Raw genomic sequence first — 18,576 nt, 5'->3', positions numbered from 1 at the left:
CGGCCATACGGAAGCGCCGGCGGGATGTTAACCCGACAATCACCGCATACAAAGTGTATAATACACTTTGTAATGTTTACAAAGTGTATTATACAGGCTGCCTCCTGCCCTGGTGGTCCCAGTGTCCAAGGGACCACCAGGGCAGGCTGCAGCCATCCTAGTCTGCACCCAAGAACACTGATCTCCCCCCCCTGCCCCCTGATCGCCCACAGCACCCCTCAGACCCCCCTGCCCACCCCCCAGACCCCTGTTTGCACCCAATCACCCCCCTAATCACCCATCAATCACTCCCTGTCACTGCCACCCATCAATGGACAATTGTGTGTAAAAAAATCAAACAATTGTCATTTACAGAGATATTTCTCCCACCCAGCATGGGTATGTGTAAAAATACACCCCAAAACACATTATACTACTTCTCCTGAGTACGGCGGTACCACATGTGTGACACTTTTTTGCAGCCTAGGTGCCTAACTAAGCAGCTAAGGGGCCTAACGTCCTATTCACAGGTCATTTTGAGGCATTTGTTTTCTAGACTACTCCTCACGGTTTAGGGCCCCTAAAATGCCAGGGCAGTATAGGAACCCCACAAATGACCCCATTCTAGAAAGAAGACACCCAAAGGTATTCCGTTAGGAGTATGGTGAGTCCATAGAAGATTTTATTTTTTGTCACAAGTTAGCGGAAAATGACACTTTGTGAAAAAAAAACAATAAAAATCAAATTCCGCTAACTTGTGACAAAAAAATAAAAACTTCTATGAACTCACCATACTCCTAATGGAATACCTTGGGGTGTCTTCTTTCTAAAATGGGGTCATTAGTGGGGTTCCTATACTGCCCTGGCATTTTAGGGGCCCTAAACCGTGAGGAGTAGTCTTGAAACAAAAATGACCTGTGAAATCCTAAAGGTACTCATTGGACTTTGGGCCCCTTAGCGCAGTTAGGGTGCAAAAAAGTGCCACACATGTGGTATCGCCATACTCGGGAGAAGTAGTATAATGTGTTTTGGGGTGTATTTTTACACATACCCATGCTGAGTGGGAGAAAGATCTCTATAAATGGACAATTGTCCAAATACACACAATTGTCCATTTACAGAGTTATTTCTCCCACCCAGCATGGGTATGTGTAAAAATACACCCCAAAACACATTGTACTACTTCTCACAAGTTAGCGGAAATTGATTTTTATTGGTTTTTTTCACAAAGTGTCATTTTCCGCTAACTTGTGACAAAAAAATAAAATCTTCTATGAACTCACCGTACTACTAACGGAATACCTTGGGGTGTCTTCTTTCTAAAATGGGGTCATTTGTGGGGTTCCTATACTGTCCTGGCATTTTAGGGGCCCTAAACCGTGAGGAGTAGTCTTGAAACAAAATTTCTCAAAATGACCTGTGAAATCCTAAAGGTACTCATTGGACTTTGGGCCCCTTAGCGCAGTTAGGGTGCAAAAAAGTGCCACACATGTGGTATCGCCGTACTCAGGAGAAGTAGTATAATGTGTTTTGGGGTGTATTTTTACACATACCCATGCTGAGTGGGAGAAAGATCTCTGTAAATGGACAATTGTGTGTAAAAAAAATCAAACAATTGTCATTTACAGAGATATTTCTCCCACCCAGCATGGGTATGTGTAAAAATACACCCCAAAACACATTATACTACTTCTACTGAGTACGACAATACCACATGTGTGGCACTTTTTTGCAGCCTAACTGCGCTAAGGGGCCCAAAGTCCAATGAGCACCTTTAGGCTTTACAGGGGTGCTTACAAATTAGCACCCCCCAAAATGCGAGGACAGTAAACACACCCCACAAATGACCCCATTTTGGAAAGTAGACACTTCAAGGTATTCAGAGAGGGGCATGGTGAGTCCGTGGCAGATGTCATTTTTTTTGGGCGCAAGTTAGAAGAAATGGAAACTTTTTTTTTTTTGGTCACAAAGTGTCATTTTCCGCTTACTTGTGACAAAAAATAATATCTTCTATGAACTCACTATGCCTCTCAGTGAATACTTTGGGATGTCTTCTTTCCAAAATGGGGTCATTTGGGGGGTATTTATACTATCCTGGAATTCTAGCCCCTCATGAAACATGACAGGGGGTCAGAAAAGTCATAGATGCTTGAAAATGGGAAAATTCACTTTTTGCACCATAGTTTGTAAACGCCATAACTTTTACCCAAACCAATAAATATACACTGAATGGTTTTTTTTTAAATCAAAAACATGTTTGTCCACATTTTTCGCACTGCATGTATACAGAAATTTTACTTTATTTAAAAAATGTCAGCACAGAAAGTTAAAAAAAAAATCATTTTTTTGCCAAAATTCATGTCTTTTTTGATGAATATAATAAAAAGTAAAAATCGCAGCAGCAATCAAATAGCACCAAAAGAAAGCTTTATTAGTGACAAGAAAAGGAGCCAAAATTCATTTAGGTGGTAGGTTGTATGAGCGAGCAATAAACCGTGAAAGCTGCAGTGGTCTTAATGGAAAAAAAGTGCCTGGTCCTTAAGGGGGTTAAAACCCACGGTCCTCAAGTGGTTAAGTGTGAGTCAATAGAAAAAGTGACCATGCACAGGAGGCTGAATCAATCACTAAGGGAGTGCAACAAGCCAAACCAAGTTATAAGTCCAATAAGCAGAAAAAGAGGCCTTGCACATCCCTAAATTAAAACTTTGTTTTTATTAGAAAAAAGTTAAAGGTATACATTACTTATCCCAAGCATAGCAGAGAGAAGTACAGGTGAGTGGGGAGGTCGACAGCCGTTTTGCGCCGTCACATACTGTGGCGCATCGTCAGGTTTGGTTTAAAGCGGACTATAACCTTGCATTTCAACTTTGCTCTAAAACATTATTTACAATATATTATATGCAACCAGCATTTTTTTTTTTTACTAGACCAGCATTGGAAGGGTTACACAGGGCTTTAAAGTTCCTGGAGATTTCTGCAGACGCATCCGAAGCTGAAATAGATACATTTTGTTTACATAAATGTATCTAAGTGTTGAATGTGACTCATTCTCTCTCTGACTGAGAAGGAGCTTGGAGGACAGCCAAAGAGTGTGTAACATTTATCAATAGATACATATAACTAAATAGAATGTAACAATCTGAACTTCTGCATATCTCTCCACGTAACTTTAACCAGTTCACCCCCAAGGGATTTTATCCTAACGGACCAGAGCAATTTTCAGTTGTCAGCGCTCCTCCCTTTTATTCCCTAATAACTTTATTACTACTTATCACAAGAAAATGATCTATACCTCGTTTTTTTCGCCACCAATTAGGCTTTCTGTGGATAGTACATTTTGCTAAGAATTTTTTTATTCTAAATGCATTTTATTGAGAAAAACAGAAAAAAAAGAAAAAAAATCATTATTTCTCAGTGTTCAGCCTTTATAGTTTTAAAATTAAACATTCTCCTGTGGATAAAACAAACACGTTTTATTTGCCCAGTGGTCCCGATAATTAAACCGTTTAGATTATGTCCCTACCACAATGTATGGCGACAGTATATTATTTTGAAATATAAGTGGTTATTTTTCTGTTTGTTCTGGCCATAATTACAAGCCCCTATGTAATAAATTAAAATTAATTTTCCCCCATAAAATATAGAATAAAAAAAGCTGAGTCCCTAAGGCAACTATTTATTTATTTTTTTTAAGCTGATTTTTTTTTTTACAAGTGTTTTTTTTTTTGGGGGGGGGGGGGGGGGTTGGAAGTGTAATTGTATTAATGATGTGTATATACTTGAAAATGTATGTATTTTGTAGGTGTAATATACTTTTTGGCCACAAGATGGCGCTAGTGTAGTGAACACTCATAGGACGTGTTCACTTTTTTTTTTTTTTTTTTTTTTTACACTTTATTAAACTGTTACATTTCCTGTTTATGTGAATGGACGTAGCCGCTGTTCGCGGTCACGTCCATTCACTCCAGGCACTGCGATTGGGTAGAGGACTGTTCGGTCCTCTTCCCCAATCACCCAGCACGGGATCCCGACGGTAATGGCGGCGGTAGCGGCGGACACACGGCGGTAGCAGCGGCGGGAATGCGCGACGTATTAAAACGTCATGTTGCTGTTAATAGCGGTAAGCATGACGTTTTAATACGTTAGGATGGCGGTAAATGGTTAAACCTCTGTGTTTAACCCTTCCAATGCTGGTCTAGTAAAAAAAAATGCTTTTTGCATATAATATGGTGTAAATAATATTTTAGAGCAAAGTTGAAATGCAGGGTTATATTCCGCTTTAAGGATGTCTCCCATTTAGTTTTCAAGGATGTAGTAATCACAGTATTTGTAATAAGCATTGCGTATATTTGTGAAATTCCTTTGGTGACATATCCTTCCACATCACAGAGCAACTCAAATGGCATGAGATCACGAGTTAAGCTTTGTCTATTACCTAAGCTGAGTAAAAAATTTTGGAATTGTAGCAGAGACCATGGATCTAGGGAGGGTAGGTGTAGTTTAGTTTTCAGGGTAGCAATGTCCAGCCAGAAGCCCCCTTCCGTCAGATGATAGTCTCGTAGTGTTTGAGTGCCCCTCCACTGTTGATATGCTATGCGATTCATACCAGGGGGAAACCTCGGATTGTCTAGGAGGGGAGTTATTGGAGAGGGCCAGGGTGAGATCTGAGTGGTTCTATTAATTTTGAGGAACAGTTTTATCGTGTCCGCAACCAGGGGGTATATAATGCCGGGCGCAGCAGTGCTTTTATCTGTCCATGGGAGGCTGGTGAAGAGGGGGCGAGCCAAATCTCGCTCCATCCCTACCCATTGCTTTATTTGATCGTGGCGATGCCAGTCTATTATTTGGATCAGCAGAGCAGCAGTATAATACATTTGTATGTTCGGCACAGCCATTCCTCCTTGATCTTTGGGGAGTGTAGTCAAAGCGTATTTTATTCTAGGGGGCTTGTTTATCCAGATACATTTGCGGATTTCAGAGAAGAAAAAGGTAGGGACGGCTATTGGCAGAGCTTGGAAGATGTATAGAAGGCAGGGTAAGACATTCATTTAAATTATATTGACTCTGCCAAACCAGGAGAACTTCGGGATGTCCCATTTTTGCAGGTCAGATCGGATTGTGGCGAGGAGTGGGGCATAGTTAAGTTTGAAGATCTCAATCAAGTAGCTCAGAATCTTAGTTTCCAGATAGGATATTGCTTTGTGTGCCCACTTAAATGCAAAATTGGCATGTAGATTTTTTTTTACATTTGGATTCAAGCCTACATCAAGAGCTTCGCATTTGTCGTAATTGATTTTGAGGTTAGCCAATTGGCCATATACTCGGAACTCCTTTAGAAGATTAGATGATAGCTTTTTGTGATGCTTTTCCTCCTCTTGGTGATCAGTTCTAGCAAACCTAAACTGAGGGTAATATGGAAAGTTCCATTGCGCTGACATCTTTTTTTTAAAACTCAACTTGCCTGGATGTAGTGCTGATCTCTTGTCCTTAATATATTCTAAATGACCAAACCAGAATGAGTATACAGATCAGGTGGTCCAATTCACCTTGACTCAGTTTGCTGAATGCCTGTTGCAGGTTTGTGACTTATATAATAATGAATCCAAAAGATCAGCACAACAAGCAGGCATCATTTTATATGTGACAGCAATATGGCAGCTTCTGTATTCTTCTCACTTCAAGTTCTCTTTAAATATGAGAATAGATATTCATAGCTCCCACGGCTGAAATGATGCATTGTTTATTTAATTAAGTAAGTTTATTTATTTAAGTAATCCAAATTATACTTTGCAAAGAATAAAATAATGGTCTCTCAAGCAATGTTTTTTTAGTATCTGAACACAATGTAATGCAATCTACATTTTATATACTGTATTATTGCGACTGTTATGGCTGTATCCATTTCTAACTAGTAGAACTACTAATATTGTACCACAGCTATGGTTAAATGATTGATGGATGCAAAAATAAATAATATTGTATTTGTAACATTGGAGTTAAGTCAATGAGATGCAAAGAGATTTAGCATGTATACAAATATAATGCATATTGTATTTAGCTTGTAAATGACCAATCAAAATCATTAGGAAATGCATTTGATTGGCCCAGTTCTATACAATACAATACAATACAATACAATACAATAACATTTCTATAGCGCTTTTCTCCCATAGGACTAAAAGCGCTTAGGCTCTCTCAGATTCAGTAATTAGTAGGATGAAGTATTCACACAACAAAAGTTATATTTCTGCAAATGCCAAACTGAACAGGTGGGTTTTCAGTCTGGATTTAAACACGTCCAGGGATGGAGCTGTCCTGATCTGTTGAGGTAAGGAGTTCCAAAACGTAGGAGCAGCATGACAGAAGGCTCTGGGACCAAACGTTTCCAAGTGGACTCTGGGTATGACTAGATTATTAGAACCTGTTGATCTGAGAATGCGGGGATTGCTACGTAGCTGCAACATATCTTTCATGTATCCAGGGCCTAGATTATTCAGGGATTTAAATGTCAGTAGGCTGATCTTGAATAGGACCCTCCATTCTATAGGTAGCCAGTGAAGGGAGTGCAGGACTGGCGTTATGTGGCAGTGACGGGGTTGGTTGGTTAGCAGTCTGGCAGCAGTATTCTGTATCAGCTGTAGACGGTACAAGGCCTTTTTTGTAGGGCCAGTGTAGAGAGCATTGCAGTAGTCCAGTCGGGATGTGATGAAGGCGTGGACTAAGGTTGGCAGATCTTCTGGGGGGATGAGGTGCTTGATTTTTGCAATGTTCTTCAGGTGAAAATAGGATGATTTCACCACAGCAGAGATTTGAGTTCTGAAGTTTAAATCCAAATCAATTAGAACTCCCAGGCTACGCACATGATCAGAGCTGCGTAGATCCGTGCCTCCTAATCTAGTTCTAAGCTGCAAACAATTTGCATTAAATATGTTTGGAAGCTGGAATTATTTGTTTCGCATTGAACACCTCTAACTAACATTAGTCGTGATAATTTTGTGCTGAATTGTTTTTTTTTTACATATTTTTTATTCCCTTTTTACTATAATGTATCTGTGATACAAATGAATTTAGTGAAAACAGCTGCTCTCACATTGTCCCTTTGAACAGCACTCTGCCAACAAAGGTTGAAATGGAAAACCTGCCGAACTTTGCTCGGGAAAATCTAAATCTCTGTGTTTTCTTGGGAAGTGGAGCATTTGGAGAAGTTTATGAAGGAACTGCTACAGACATTCTAGGGCCTGGAACTGGAACTAGCAAAATAGCTGTCAAGGTATTCCAGCCATATGTATTAGGTTTTACATTTTCTTGCGCATATGCAATTCACTTTTTCTCCTAGGTGATATTTTTACACCTTAAAAAATGCTCTTTAACCCCCCTGGGACCGACTAACACCGATGGGCATGGCCGCGGCGGCAGCCCCAGGACTGCCTAATGCCGATGGGTGTCAAGTCCTGGGGCTGGGATTTGCAGGAGATCGAGCGCAGGCTGCGCGTGCATCTCCTGCTCGGGGGGCAGAGCTCCACCCTGCCTTCAGTCTCCGAGCGGCGATTGCTGCTTGGGAGACTGTAAAGACGCCATCTATTTACATGTACAGCGCTGAGATCAGCAGCAGCGCTGTACTGGGGACAGCGATGTGTCACGGCTGTCCCCCTGGGGGACAAGAGAGCAATCGGCTCTCATAGGCAGAAGCCTATGACAGCCGATCTCCATGATTGGCCAGCTGGGGGGAGGGAGGGATTTCAAAAATAAATAAGAAATAAGAAAAAATAATGACAAAAAAAGAAATAAATATTTATTTAAAATAAAATAAACAACTTGGGGGCGATCAGACCCCACCAACAGAGAGGTCTGTTGGTGGGAGGAAAAGGAGGGGGGTGGGGATCACTTGTGTGCTGTGCTTGGCCTTAAAGTTGTAGTGGCCAATTTAGTAAAAATGTGCCTGGTCTTTAGTTGGGTTTACCACTGTGGTCCTCAAGTGGTTAAACCACCAGCAAAAAAACAAAATACTTTGACAGTATTTTTCACCTACTTTTTGATACTTTTTCAGTTGCAGGGTGCTGAAAAGTTATTTTAAACAGAAGAGGAAAAATTATCCCCTAGGAGAAACCTTTTGAGAAAAAGTGAATTGAATAAGGGCCTCTGAGAAGTATAAGGCCAGGGGGAGACTAGAAATCGCATAGCGCTATCACAATTGCTAGCTCTTTGAGTTTTGTTGGCGATTTCTGCTGTGTTTTCCAGAGATTAAGGTAACATATACTATGTACTGGAGCCCAAATGCTCACAAAATCTGCAAGTCCTGGGTTTGCAATTTCCAAAATCGCAAGCGCTCTAGTGAGCTCAACACCATTGACACTAGGAAAGCATTATTGAAAGTGCCCAGCATTTGTTCAGCTCAGCTTTACAGGTATATTAATTCCAGAAGTTCTCAGCTGACTAAGAAATTAAATGGAAAGATCATTTTAGTATTAAATTACGCCAATATTTCCACAGCATTGCTGTATTTTTATGCCAGTTTATTGTGAAAGTAAATTTTAAGCAAAATTTGAAACGGTGAGTTGAGGATTGATGAAACACAAATTGTGACAACTTAATTCACATCTTTGTTGAATAGACTTTGAAGAGTGATGCTACAGATAATGAGAAGGTGGAGTTTCTGAAAGAGGCACACTTAATGAGGTAAATCCAATTAACTGAAGTTTTCTTGGTCCAGAATAATTCTACCTATACAGTGATTTTCATGACATACATATAAGTAAACTTGAATAAAATAAAATAAAGAAGTTAAAGTTTTAGTGCACTTACCATTGTGTGCTTAAAATAACTTAAAGTATGGTTAGGGCTGGATGACCCTGGCAGTGCACTTAGGTGAAAGGAGGTACTGGCAGCTTGATGATCTACTGTGAAGATGAAAGACAAAACAGAGCGCTCACAGTATGTGTATGAAAGAGGAGGTACTGCCCTACCAGGACAGGTCTCTCCTGAATTGGTGGGCTGTATGGGTTTAGAATATTTAGAAAAGCCATGAATAGCGTTTGTTCCAATCTCGGCCGGGGACCAGGAACAGGCAGTTCGAAGACTCTGGAGGAGGAGCAAGGAGTCAAGCAAGGTCTGGTGTTTAACTTCAACTTTTTATTGCATCTGACAATATATCTCACAGAGGAACTCCCTCTGTTTCTTCAGGTCTGTAGCCGATGTGTACAATATTTCCACTCTCCCTCCATCAGAGCCTGTGCTCAAGCTGCAGTGCATGTACTTGCTGCTGGAAGGATTCTGTAACAGACACACCCAGTCTCCACATGGGAACTCCTGCGCCGCCTCCTAGCTCCTCCTTCAGAGTCTCCATACTGCCAGTGATTGGTCCCCACTCCCCACCAGAGAGTGGGACAAACGCTATTCACTGCAGTTCTAAACTCACAGCCCACCAATTCAGGTGAGACCTGTCCTGGTTGGGTAGTACTGCCTTCTTCATACACATACCGTGAACATACTTTTTTTTCTTTCATAATAACTTATCACTGTCAGTGTGAAAGGGCACTAAGGCAATTTCTTTTAACAATGGAAAAGGGCAAATTCAGTAATTCATAACAACCAGCGGTGAATGTTGTATAGTTGCTGGGTTGCTGGGCTACTATATTTGCGTAAGATTGCCAGTTTGTATGTTTGGTTGTTTCACTGCACTTTTTGTTATAGCTTCCAAAGTATTTTGATAATATTTAACATTACTCTTATTTTATACCCAGTCAGTTTCATCACCCTAATATCTTGAAGCTATTAGGAGTTTGCCTTTTTAATGAGCCTCAGTACATTATTCTGGAATTAATGGACGGTGGAGATCTACTTTCATATCTGAGAGGAGCTCGACCAAATGCTAATGTAAGTTTTATTTTTCCAGTTATATTTTTGTTTGTGCTGGTGTTTGCAATGTGCAGTATATGATGGGAACTACTTTCCTAAAATACTGTAGAACAGACAAATGCAGAGAATTTGCAACCTTTTTTGTTTTATTTTGCAAAAGCAAAGGTCATAATGGCAAACAAATCAGCATTATCAATGCAAAGAGATAAAGATTGGCAATTAACAATTGAAAATTTGGAATTGAAGCCCAAACATGGGCTGAAATACAAACACACCTTTTTTTTTAAAAGTCTAAATTATTTTTATGAAATGTCATTTTTAAGTAAATTGTTGTTTTTTTAAACTGTATTGGGGTCTTATATGTTCAACTATTTGTGGGAATGGGTAATGGGTATTCATGAACACCTAGAATCATTCCAAACCCCTGGGTGAGAATTATATCTGGGAGCTCCCTTCCACCATATTTCAGTCCCTGTAGGTCTATCACCACAGGTGTGGGGTTAGTCAACTCCAAATTTCTTGGGTACTGAGGTCAGAATTAATCCTTTGTCCTTTATATGGACAAGGTTGCTTTTTAATGGGCAGGAGCAGAGGCACTCTCTTGCATAATGCCCTGCCATGTCATGGACCATATGGACTGATATTTTTAAGGTTCTGCAGCTGCTTGCTGACTTGCTCATCCATTATGGCAATATCAGCCTGCGAATAGGACAAGAGGTTAAAAAAAGCATGTAAGTGGACCACACTAATTTTTTGTTAATAAAAATTTAAGAAAATAGTAGTTAAAATAAACATAACATGTGAAGCAAAAAGCACTATCTTAAATTGAGAATTGAGCAGATGGGTAGAGCGAGTGAAAACTATAGTGCTTTTCGTCCTTCATTTTTGATATTAAAGATTGCTTCTCACCTATAACATCACTAATGGTATTGAGAGAAAAAAATCACTGGGACAATAAAAAATGGGTCATTTATCACGAGTGCGTTTATGTCCATATGCGGAGATAATTATCATGTGATACTTTTGGCTTAATTTTATCATGCAAATATATATATTCAGCATGCGTCACACTTTTGCTAGCCATTAATGACTACTGTAGCTGAATCCTACAATTTAATTACATAGAGAAGAATTTTAGATTTATTTATTTTTTTACCTGTAATATCTAAGGACATTTTTATCGCCTAGATGCTTCTTAAATTGGCCTGTCATACTCACCATACTGGCGGCTCTCGACGTTCCCGTGTACGTGTCTTTAAGCAGCACTGCCCTCAGCTGCAGTGCTGTCTGTTCTGGCAGTTTGGCTAGTTGTAAGCTTGTGCGCTTTCTACTATTATATCTGATTTCCCGTTGTGACTTCGGCCTGTGAACTCGACTATCCTTGATCTCCGCCTGCCCTGACCCTTGGCTTGTGACCCCGACCTCCGTTGTTTACCGCCTGCCCTGACCCTTGGCTTGTCTTCTGGAATACGTCTTTTCAGCTTACCGGATCCCCATTCAGTAGCGTCCACCTGTTCTCCAAACCACCGTGGAAATACTTTGAGCGCAACCTGGTGGGCACTAGGCAGCAAAGTTCGGCTCTCCAGCATCTCCACTAGGGGGGTGTTGGTGAAGACCCGTAGTCACTTAGACTCTGTGCTGGAGTGGTTCTATCTCAGTGGTGCGGTCAACAGATCCCTACCATTATAACATGGCCATTTTTAACTAAAGAAAATGGTCAGCATTGAAAGCTGTGAGTGGGTCTAAAAATTTGATGAACATAGGCCATGTAATGCTTTTATTGTGGCATTTTTTCTGTCAATGCAGTCCCTCTTAAATGTCTTTGGGTTGAGAGGAAAATCAGAAGAAAAGGTGGAAGGTCACACTGAGAACCTCTAAATTTCACTTGAATTTATGATATATGTAACACTATATGGTCAGCCCTGTGATTCCAATAACTTAGGTAGCCCTGTCTTATAGTACAGTACTTTTCCATGCTGAACTGAAATACAGACAGGTCAGGACGTTCTGACTAGTCTGTGAAAAATGAGTCATCATTGCTATCTCACCTTCTGTAAGGAAGCTGACAGTATAAGTCTGGTAGTTTAGAGTTACATATATGCATTTCCAGTCTACAGCTACAACTCAAGTTGTTGCAGGCAAAGATTTTGGTACATATTTCAGCTTTTATAAAAAAAGGACAGTTTACTTTTATGGATTTTAAACGGGCATAACTACGGGCATAAACTACAAATCATAGGCGTACATTTAAAAGGGGTGCCCGGTAAAATGGACGTGAGGAAATCCTGATAGTAGAATATCTGCGATTTTACCATTATTCTACTATCTCTGATTGTAGAATATTGATAATTATACCGATATTCTTCTACCCCTCACTGTAACCCTATTATCACACTAATCCTCCCCTATCTATGGCTAACACTAACCTCCCCCCATATATGCCTATTGCTAACTACCTCTTATGAACAATGTCCTGATGCTAAGCTATACAAACACATCAAAACTCCCCCCACCCCAATTGGTGACCCCCATTACCTGAAGTCCTATAGCAAGTGTAACCACACTGACATTAATTCATCTTCATGACAAGTGCAACCACTGTTACTCCTAAAAAATCATGGCCACCACAAAATATGTCCTCCCATAGCAATATTTATGTCCCCTCTGTATAGCCAGGTCTCCTCCCAGATGCCCTTCAAGTAATGCTGTCCCCCCACCCCCCATATAGCCAAATCCCTATTACTGTGCCACCACCACTCAAGTGGTGCCATTCTCCCATTGTTGCCAAGTCCCAAACCAGCATGGCTTCCCATCCCCCCATGGTGATTTCATGACTCCCCACAAGGGTCCTCTGGCAACATTACCATGTCCTCCTCAGTATTGCCACTTTTCAGACCCCCTTCCAGTCTTGCTATCTTCCAGTCTTGCCATGTCCAGCATTGCCATGTCTTCTCCAGTATTGCCACTTTCACCCCTCCAGGCTTGCTATCCTTGCCCCTTAAAAATCCAAATACACTTACAAGTGACCATATTTGGTCCCTCGATGCTACCTTCTTCTTTCCACACAGAATTAGCAAATATAGCTGTTAGCTATTCCTGCTAATCACCAAAGAAAAATAGTAACCTAATGGCAGTGATCTCACTGCCACAATTGCCGTTGATCACCTGCGTTTCGCGATTAACGACAATTGCAAAACTTGTTACCTGCAGCATTTTGCCGTGATTCTCAGGCACTTAAAACAACCATTTGGACAAGCACCACCCTATAGTAATAATAAAAATAATAATAACACTTAGAATTAAATAGGAGGGATGTGCTAACTGGGTATACAAGATAACCGTAATACAAAAAGAAAAAAAGTACCCAATAGTAACAGCACCAAACCACTCCAAGGTAATTTCAGAAATACAATAACTTTATTGGTAAAGAACAAACAGTATTAAAAACATTATTAAAATTCACCCAAAGGTGATAGCAGCGGTGTATATAAATCACAATAATATAGGTAGTCCATACAAAAATAATAATAGGGCCTCACAACCAATCAGATTACAGGAGAGTGTGCAATTCAGATAGTTAATACAAAAGTCCCTCAAGCTAACTGAACAATTATGAAGACCATACATACAGGTGCATTGGGTAAAGTGCATATAGTGCAATAGATAATGTGTGGAACAACAAGGGCAAACACTTAATATCAACCGTCAACAATTATGTCAAAGTCACAATAGCAATTCAAACCCAGTTCTGCCAGTATTGTAAATGTGTCCAACAGCACTAATACAGTGTAAATTATACACACACACCAAAGGTGCACAAAGAGGATAGTGTGACTGAGGACTTACATGAAAGGAGAGGAGGACGCCCGGGTACACCGCCGACTGCCTTAATGCATCACGCGGGCTCAGCCCGCTTCAAGGAGAGCGGCTTGAGCCCGTCATAATTGTTGATGGTTGATATTAAGTGTTTGCCCTTGTTGTTCCACACATTATCTATTGCACTATATGCACTTTACCCAATGCACCTGTATGTATGGTCTTCATAATTGTTCAGTTAGCTTGAGGGACTTTTGTATTAACTATCTGAATTGCACACTCTCCTGTAATCTGATTGGTTGTGAGGCCCTATTATTATTTTTGTATGGACTACCTATATTATTGTGATTTATATACACCGCTGCTATCACCTTTAGGTAAATTTTAATAATGTTTTTAATACTGTTTGTTCTTTACCAATAAAGTTATTGTATTTCTGAAATTACCTTGGAGTGGTTTGGTGCTGTTACTATTGGGTACTTTTTTTCTTTTTGTATTACGGTGATTCTCAGGCAATCATGGAAACAGTGCTTGAACAAGTGCTGATTGCAATCTTCAGGAATAGCGGGAGTGTACAGTGATTTTACCGTTCTTATCGAGGTAAAATCACTTGTGCATTTTGCGCTTTTAAGTTTGAATGGGCCCTTGTGGCACACTTCATCTCTCTACTCACATCTGCTTTGCTCTCTGGCTGGCTGTTATCTCCTTGTGTCCACACATACATCCCCTGCTGGCAGGCTGGCATTCCTGCAATGACACATCAATGCTGGTAGCAGCAGGAGATGTGAACATGACCAGAGAACAGCCGGCTGAAGAGTGAGGCATATGGAAATAAATGACTGCAGTGTGGCAAGATATGTAAATATGCAACAGCTGTGTATGCTTCCCTGCATATATATATATATATATATATATATATATATTTTTTTTTTTTTTTTTTGCTCAATAAATTCAAGCTTGTGTGCTGCAATTCGTTGGACTTTGTTTGCACTTAAAGGGATTGGACACCCCAATTGCGTGCACACTCTCCATCTTGGAGTATTACTAGTGGAGCTGCTGCCCTCCCTTGGATTACACGCATGCACGCACGCACGCTTGCACGCACACACACACACACACACATATCACATATATTTATTTATTTCCCTAGTCATCCAGTTCTTTCATCAAGCTGCGTCTGAATTTGGGCTTGTATTTAATGACACTATAAAAGGTTGCTTCTATTGCTATTAAGATGCATGGAGCTTAGTGATGATGACAAGCTGGAAAACAGAACCCTTATGCCTAATGCGAAAGGTCATAGTCATAACTCATCTAAAGCCAGACATGGAAAAACTACTGGGTGAACATTCGTCTGTTAAAAGAGAATGTAATAAAATGTATTCTATTTTCTTTTCTTTCAGTATGAAAACCCAATGCTTTCATCTATGGATCTTCTACAGATATCTCTAGATATATCCAAAGGTTGTGCTTATCTGGAGGGATTACATTTTGTACACAGGTATCCCTTATTTCTTTAATAATCAACTTCAGATTTTTTTCTCACTATATGATACAAGGGTCCACATGCAATTAACTCCTGAGTTATCTCCTAGGAGATAATTTTCAACTTCTCTTTAAATTAACTTTTTCAGAACTTTATAATTGAAAAGTTACACAAAAGTATTATTTTATATTTTCTATGCTTGCTGGTGGTTTAAAGGGCATTTTATTGTCAAGGTGTGATAGTATCACCTAGGAGAAAACTCAGGAGAAAAAGTGAATTGCATGTGTTTTCAGCAGCAGAAATAATACTATTTTAACCACTTGTGGACCACAGTCTTTCTACCCCTTTGCTCGGTTATACAACCTACCACCTAAATGAGTTTTACCTCCTTTTCTTGTCACTAATACAGCTTTCTTTTGGTGCTATTTGATTGCTGCTGCGAGTTTTAGTTTTTATTATATTCATCAAAAAAGACATGAATTTTGTCAAAAAAATGATTTTTTTTAACTTTCTGTGATAAAATTTGTCAAATAAAGTAAAATTTCTGTATACATTTTTGTCCAGATGTATTGTGCTACATGTCTTTGATAAAAAAAACATTCAGTGTATATTTATTGGTTTGGGTAAAAGTTATAGCGTTTACAAACTATGGTGCAAAAAGTGAATTTTCCCATTTTCAAGCATCTATGACTTTTCTGACTCCCTGTCATGTTTCATGAGGTGCTAAAATTCCAGGATAGTATAAATACCCCCCAAATGTCCCCATTTTGGAAAGAAGACATCCCAAAATATTCACTGAGAGGCATGGTGAGTTCATAGAAGATTTTATTTTTTGTCACAAGAAAATGACACTTTGAGACAAAAAAAAAAAGTTTCCATTTCTGCTAACTTGTGACAAAAAAAAAAAATGAAATCTGCCACGGACTTACCATGCCCCTCTCTGAATACCTTGAAGTGTCTACTTTCAAAATGGGGTCATTTGTGGGGTGTGTTTACTGTCCTGGCATTTTGGGGGGTGCTAAATTGTAAGCACCCCTGTAAAGCCTAAAGGTGCTCATAGGACTTTGGGCCCCTTAGCGCAGTTAGGCTGCAAAAAAGTGCCACACATGTGGTATTTCCGTACTCAGGAGAAGTAGTATAATGTGTTTTGTGGTGTATTTTTACACATACCCATGCTGGGTGGGAGAAATATCTCTGTAAATGACAATGTTTTGATTTTTTTTACACACAATTGTTCATTTACAGAGATATTTCTCCCACCCAGCATCGGTATGTGTAAAAATACACCCCAAAACACATTATACTACTTCTCCTGAGTACGGCGATACCACATGTGTGGCACTTTTTTGCACCCCAACGGTGCTAAGGGGCCCAACGTCCTATGAGTACCTTTAGGATTTCACAGGTCAATTTGCGGCATTTGGTTTCTAGACTACTCCTCACACGGTTTAGGGCCCCTAAAATGCCAGGGCAGTATAGGAACCCCACAAGTGACCCCATTTTAGAAAGAAGATACCCCAAGGTATTCCATTAGTAGTATGGTGAGTTCATAGAAGATTTTATTTTTTGTCATAAGTTAGCGGAATTTTTTTTTTTCACAGTCATTTTTCACTACCTTGTGACAAAAAAATGTGGGGTTCCTACACTGCCCTGGCATTTTAGGGGCCCTAAACCGTGATGGTGTGGGTGGGTGATCAGATTTCCCGCAAAGGGGCAGGTTAGGGGCTGATTGATGGGTGGCAGTGACAGGGGGTGGTTGATGGGTGATTGACAGGTGATCAGTGGGTTATTACAGGGGGTATAGATGCATACAGTACACAGGGGGGGGGGGGGGTCTGGGGAGAATCTGAGGTGTGTGGGGGGGGGGGTGATCAGGAGCCCCCACGGGGCGGTTTAGGGCATAAAAAAATAGCGTTGACAAATAGTGACAGGGAGTGATTGATGGGTGATTAGGGGGATGATTGGGTGCAAACAGTGGTCTGGGGGGGGGGGTCTGAGGGGTGCTGTGGGCGATCAGGGGGCAGGAGGGGGCAGATCAGTGTGTTTGGGTGCGGACACTGGGACCACCAGGACAGGAGGCAGCCTGTATAATACGCTTTGTATACATTACAAAGCGTATTATACGCTTTGCATGGGGCGATCGTGGGGTTAACAACCGGTAGTCGTCGCGGGTGGGCGGAGCCAGTTGCCGGGGGAAGCGCGCGTCATCATTGACGCGATCGCTCCCCGCACATGCCGAAAGGACGCAACGCCGATGGGCGTATTGTGGTCCTTTCGCCGTCCACTTTGCTGCCGCCCATCGGCTGTGGGTGGTCGGCAAGTGGTTAAGCAGTCTTTCAAAGGTAATTATATGTGAACAGTATTCAGTAAGTAGTTGCCATACCTGGTATATTAGTACTTCTTGGGGTTCTCCTTTTAAAACTTATTAATCTTACATTCCTGTCCCTTGTTGTCTGCTCTAGGGAACATAGGGGGTTCATTTTAAAACCATGGAGGTTTCAGGGACAGAAAATGAAGGGAAAACTATTCAGTGGGGACACAACACACCTACTGTATGCACTTTGAGACCTATGGGAGAAAAGTTGTTTTACAAATGTTATTGTGTTGTATATTTCTATGCTATCTAAAACTATATATAATTCTTTTTTCCATGGACTTCAAATTTAATTATTAATTCTGCTAAGGGCCCTTTTCCACTTGCAGTCGCTAGCGTTCACGCTGAATGCTAGCGATTGCTGAATCGCAATTACCGGTGATTCCCCGACGTTCGCGGCCGCGATTTTGGTATGCTATGCACTGCATAGCAAAATCGCGGCAAAAGTCGCTCCGCGGCGCGATCACGATCAAGTAAAAAACGAATCGCGGTAGTGGAAATTACCTACCGCGATTCCTATGTTAAGAAGCAAACCGTAGCGATTTTAAAATCACTAGCGGTTTGCGGTTTTGCGATTAAGCAGTTGCAAACGCTGTAGTGGAAAAGGGCCCTAAAAGTCCAATTACAGGAAAATATGTTTACTTTAGATGTAAGTGTGGTAAGGAGTTCTATTGAATTTTTATTGCGGTTCTGTTTTCCTGTCTATATGAATTTCCATCACTTCCTGTCCAGACAACCTATAAGTGATATATTTTAAGGTTGCAGGTAATCTAAAAGCCATCAAACAGCATATACAAAATAATAATAATGATTTAACTCTTTAAACACATTTTTTTGACAAGTAAAATAATTAGTCCTTTATTTAATATTTAAATTATTTACATAAATTAGTCTAGTATTGCAGGCATTACTGGCAAATAAAAATATGCACATGTGTGCAATTTCCAATCATTTCCTCACGAAACAAGAAACATATAGTGCAGTATAAAGCAGGGCTATGAAATTATACAATGCTTACTTGTACAATGGAAAGGAATAAAGGTTACATAAGTTTAAGTCAGTGCCT

At 40.3% G+C, this 18,576-nt stretch overlaps 1 protein-coding gene across 1 annotated transcript in view; it reads left to right on the top strand.

Annotated features, from left to right (window-relative positions):
* ROS1 (ROS proto-oncogene 1, receptor tyrosine kinase) overlaps nt 1–18,576 on the top strand; it is a 189,521-nt gene that overhangs the window by 124,719 nt on the left and 46,226 nt on the right. The window contains 4 exon segments of the mRNA XM_068233370.1: nt 7,087–7,249; nt 8,591–8,655; nt 9,720–9,852; nt 15,054–15,151. Coding sequence (XP_068089471.1) covers nt 7,087–7,249; nt 8,591–8,655; nt 9,720–9,852; nt 15,054–15,151 — 459 coding nt within the window.

This window comes from Hyperolius riggenbachi, chromosome 4 (genome assembly GCF_040937935.1).
Source record: "Hyperolius riggenbachi isolate aHypRig1 chromosome 4, aHypRig1.pri, whole genome shotgun sequence".
Classification (NCBI taxonomy): domain Eukaryota; kingdom Metazoa; phylum Chordata; class Amphibia; order Anura; family Hyperoliidae; genus Hyperolius; species Hyperolius riggenbachi.
The sequence above is the reverse complement of the archived record's forward strand: the minus strand, read 5'-3'. Positions and strand labels throughout refer to the sequence as shown.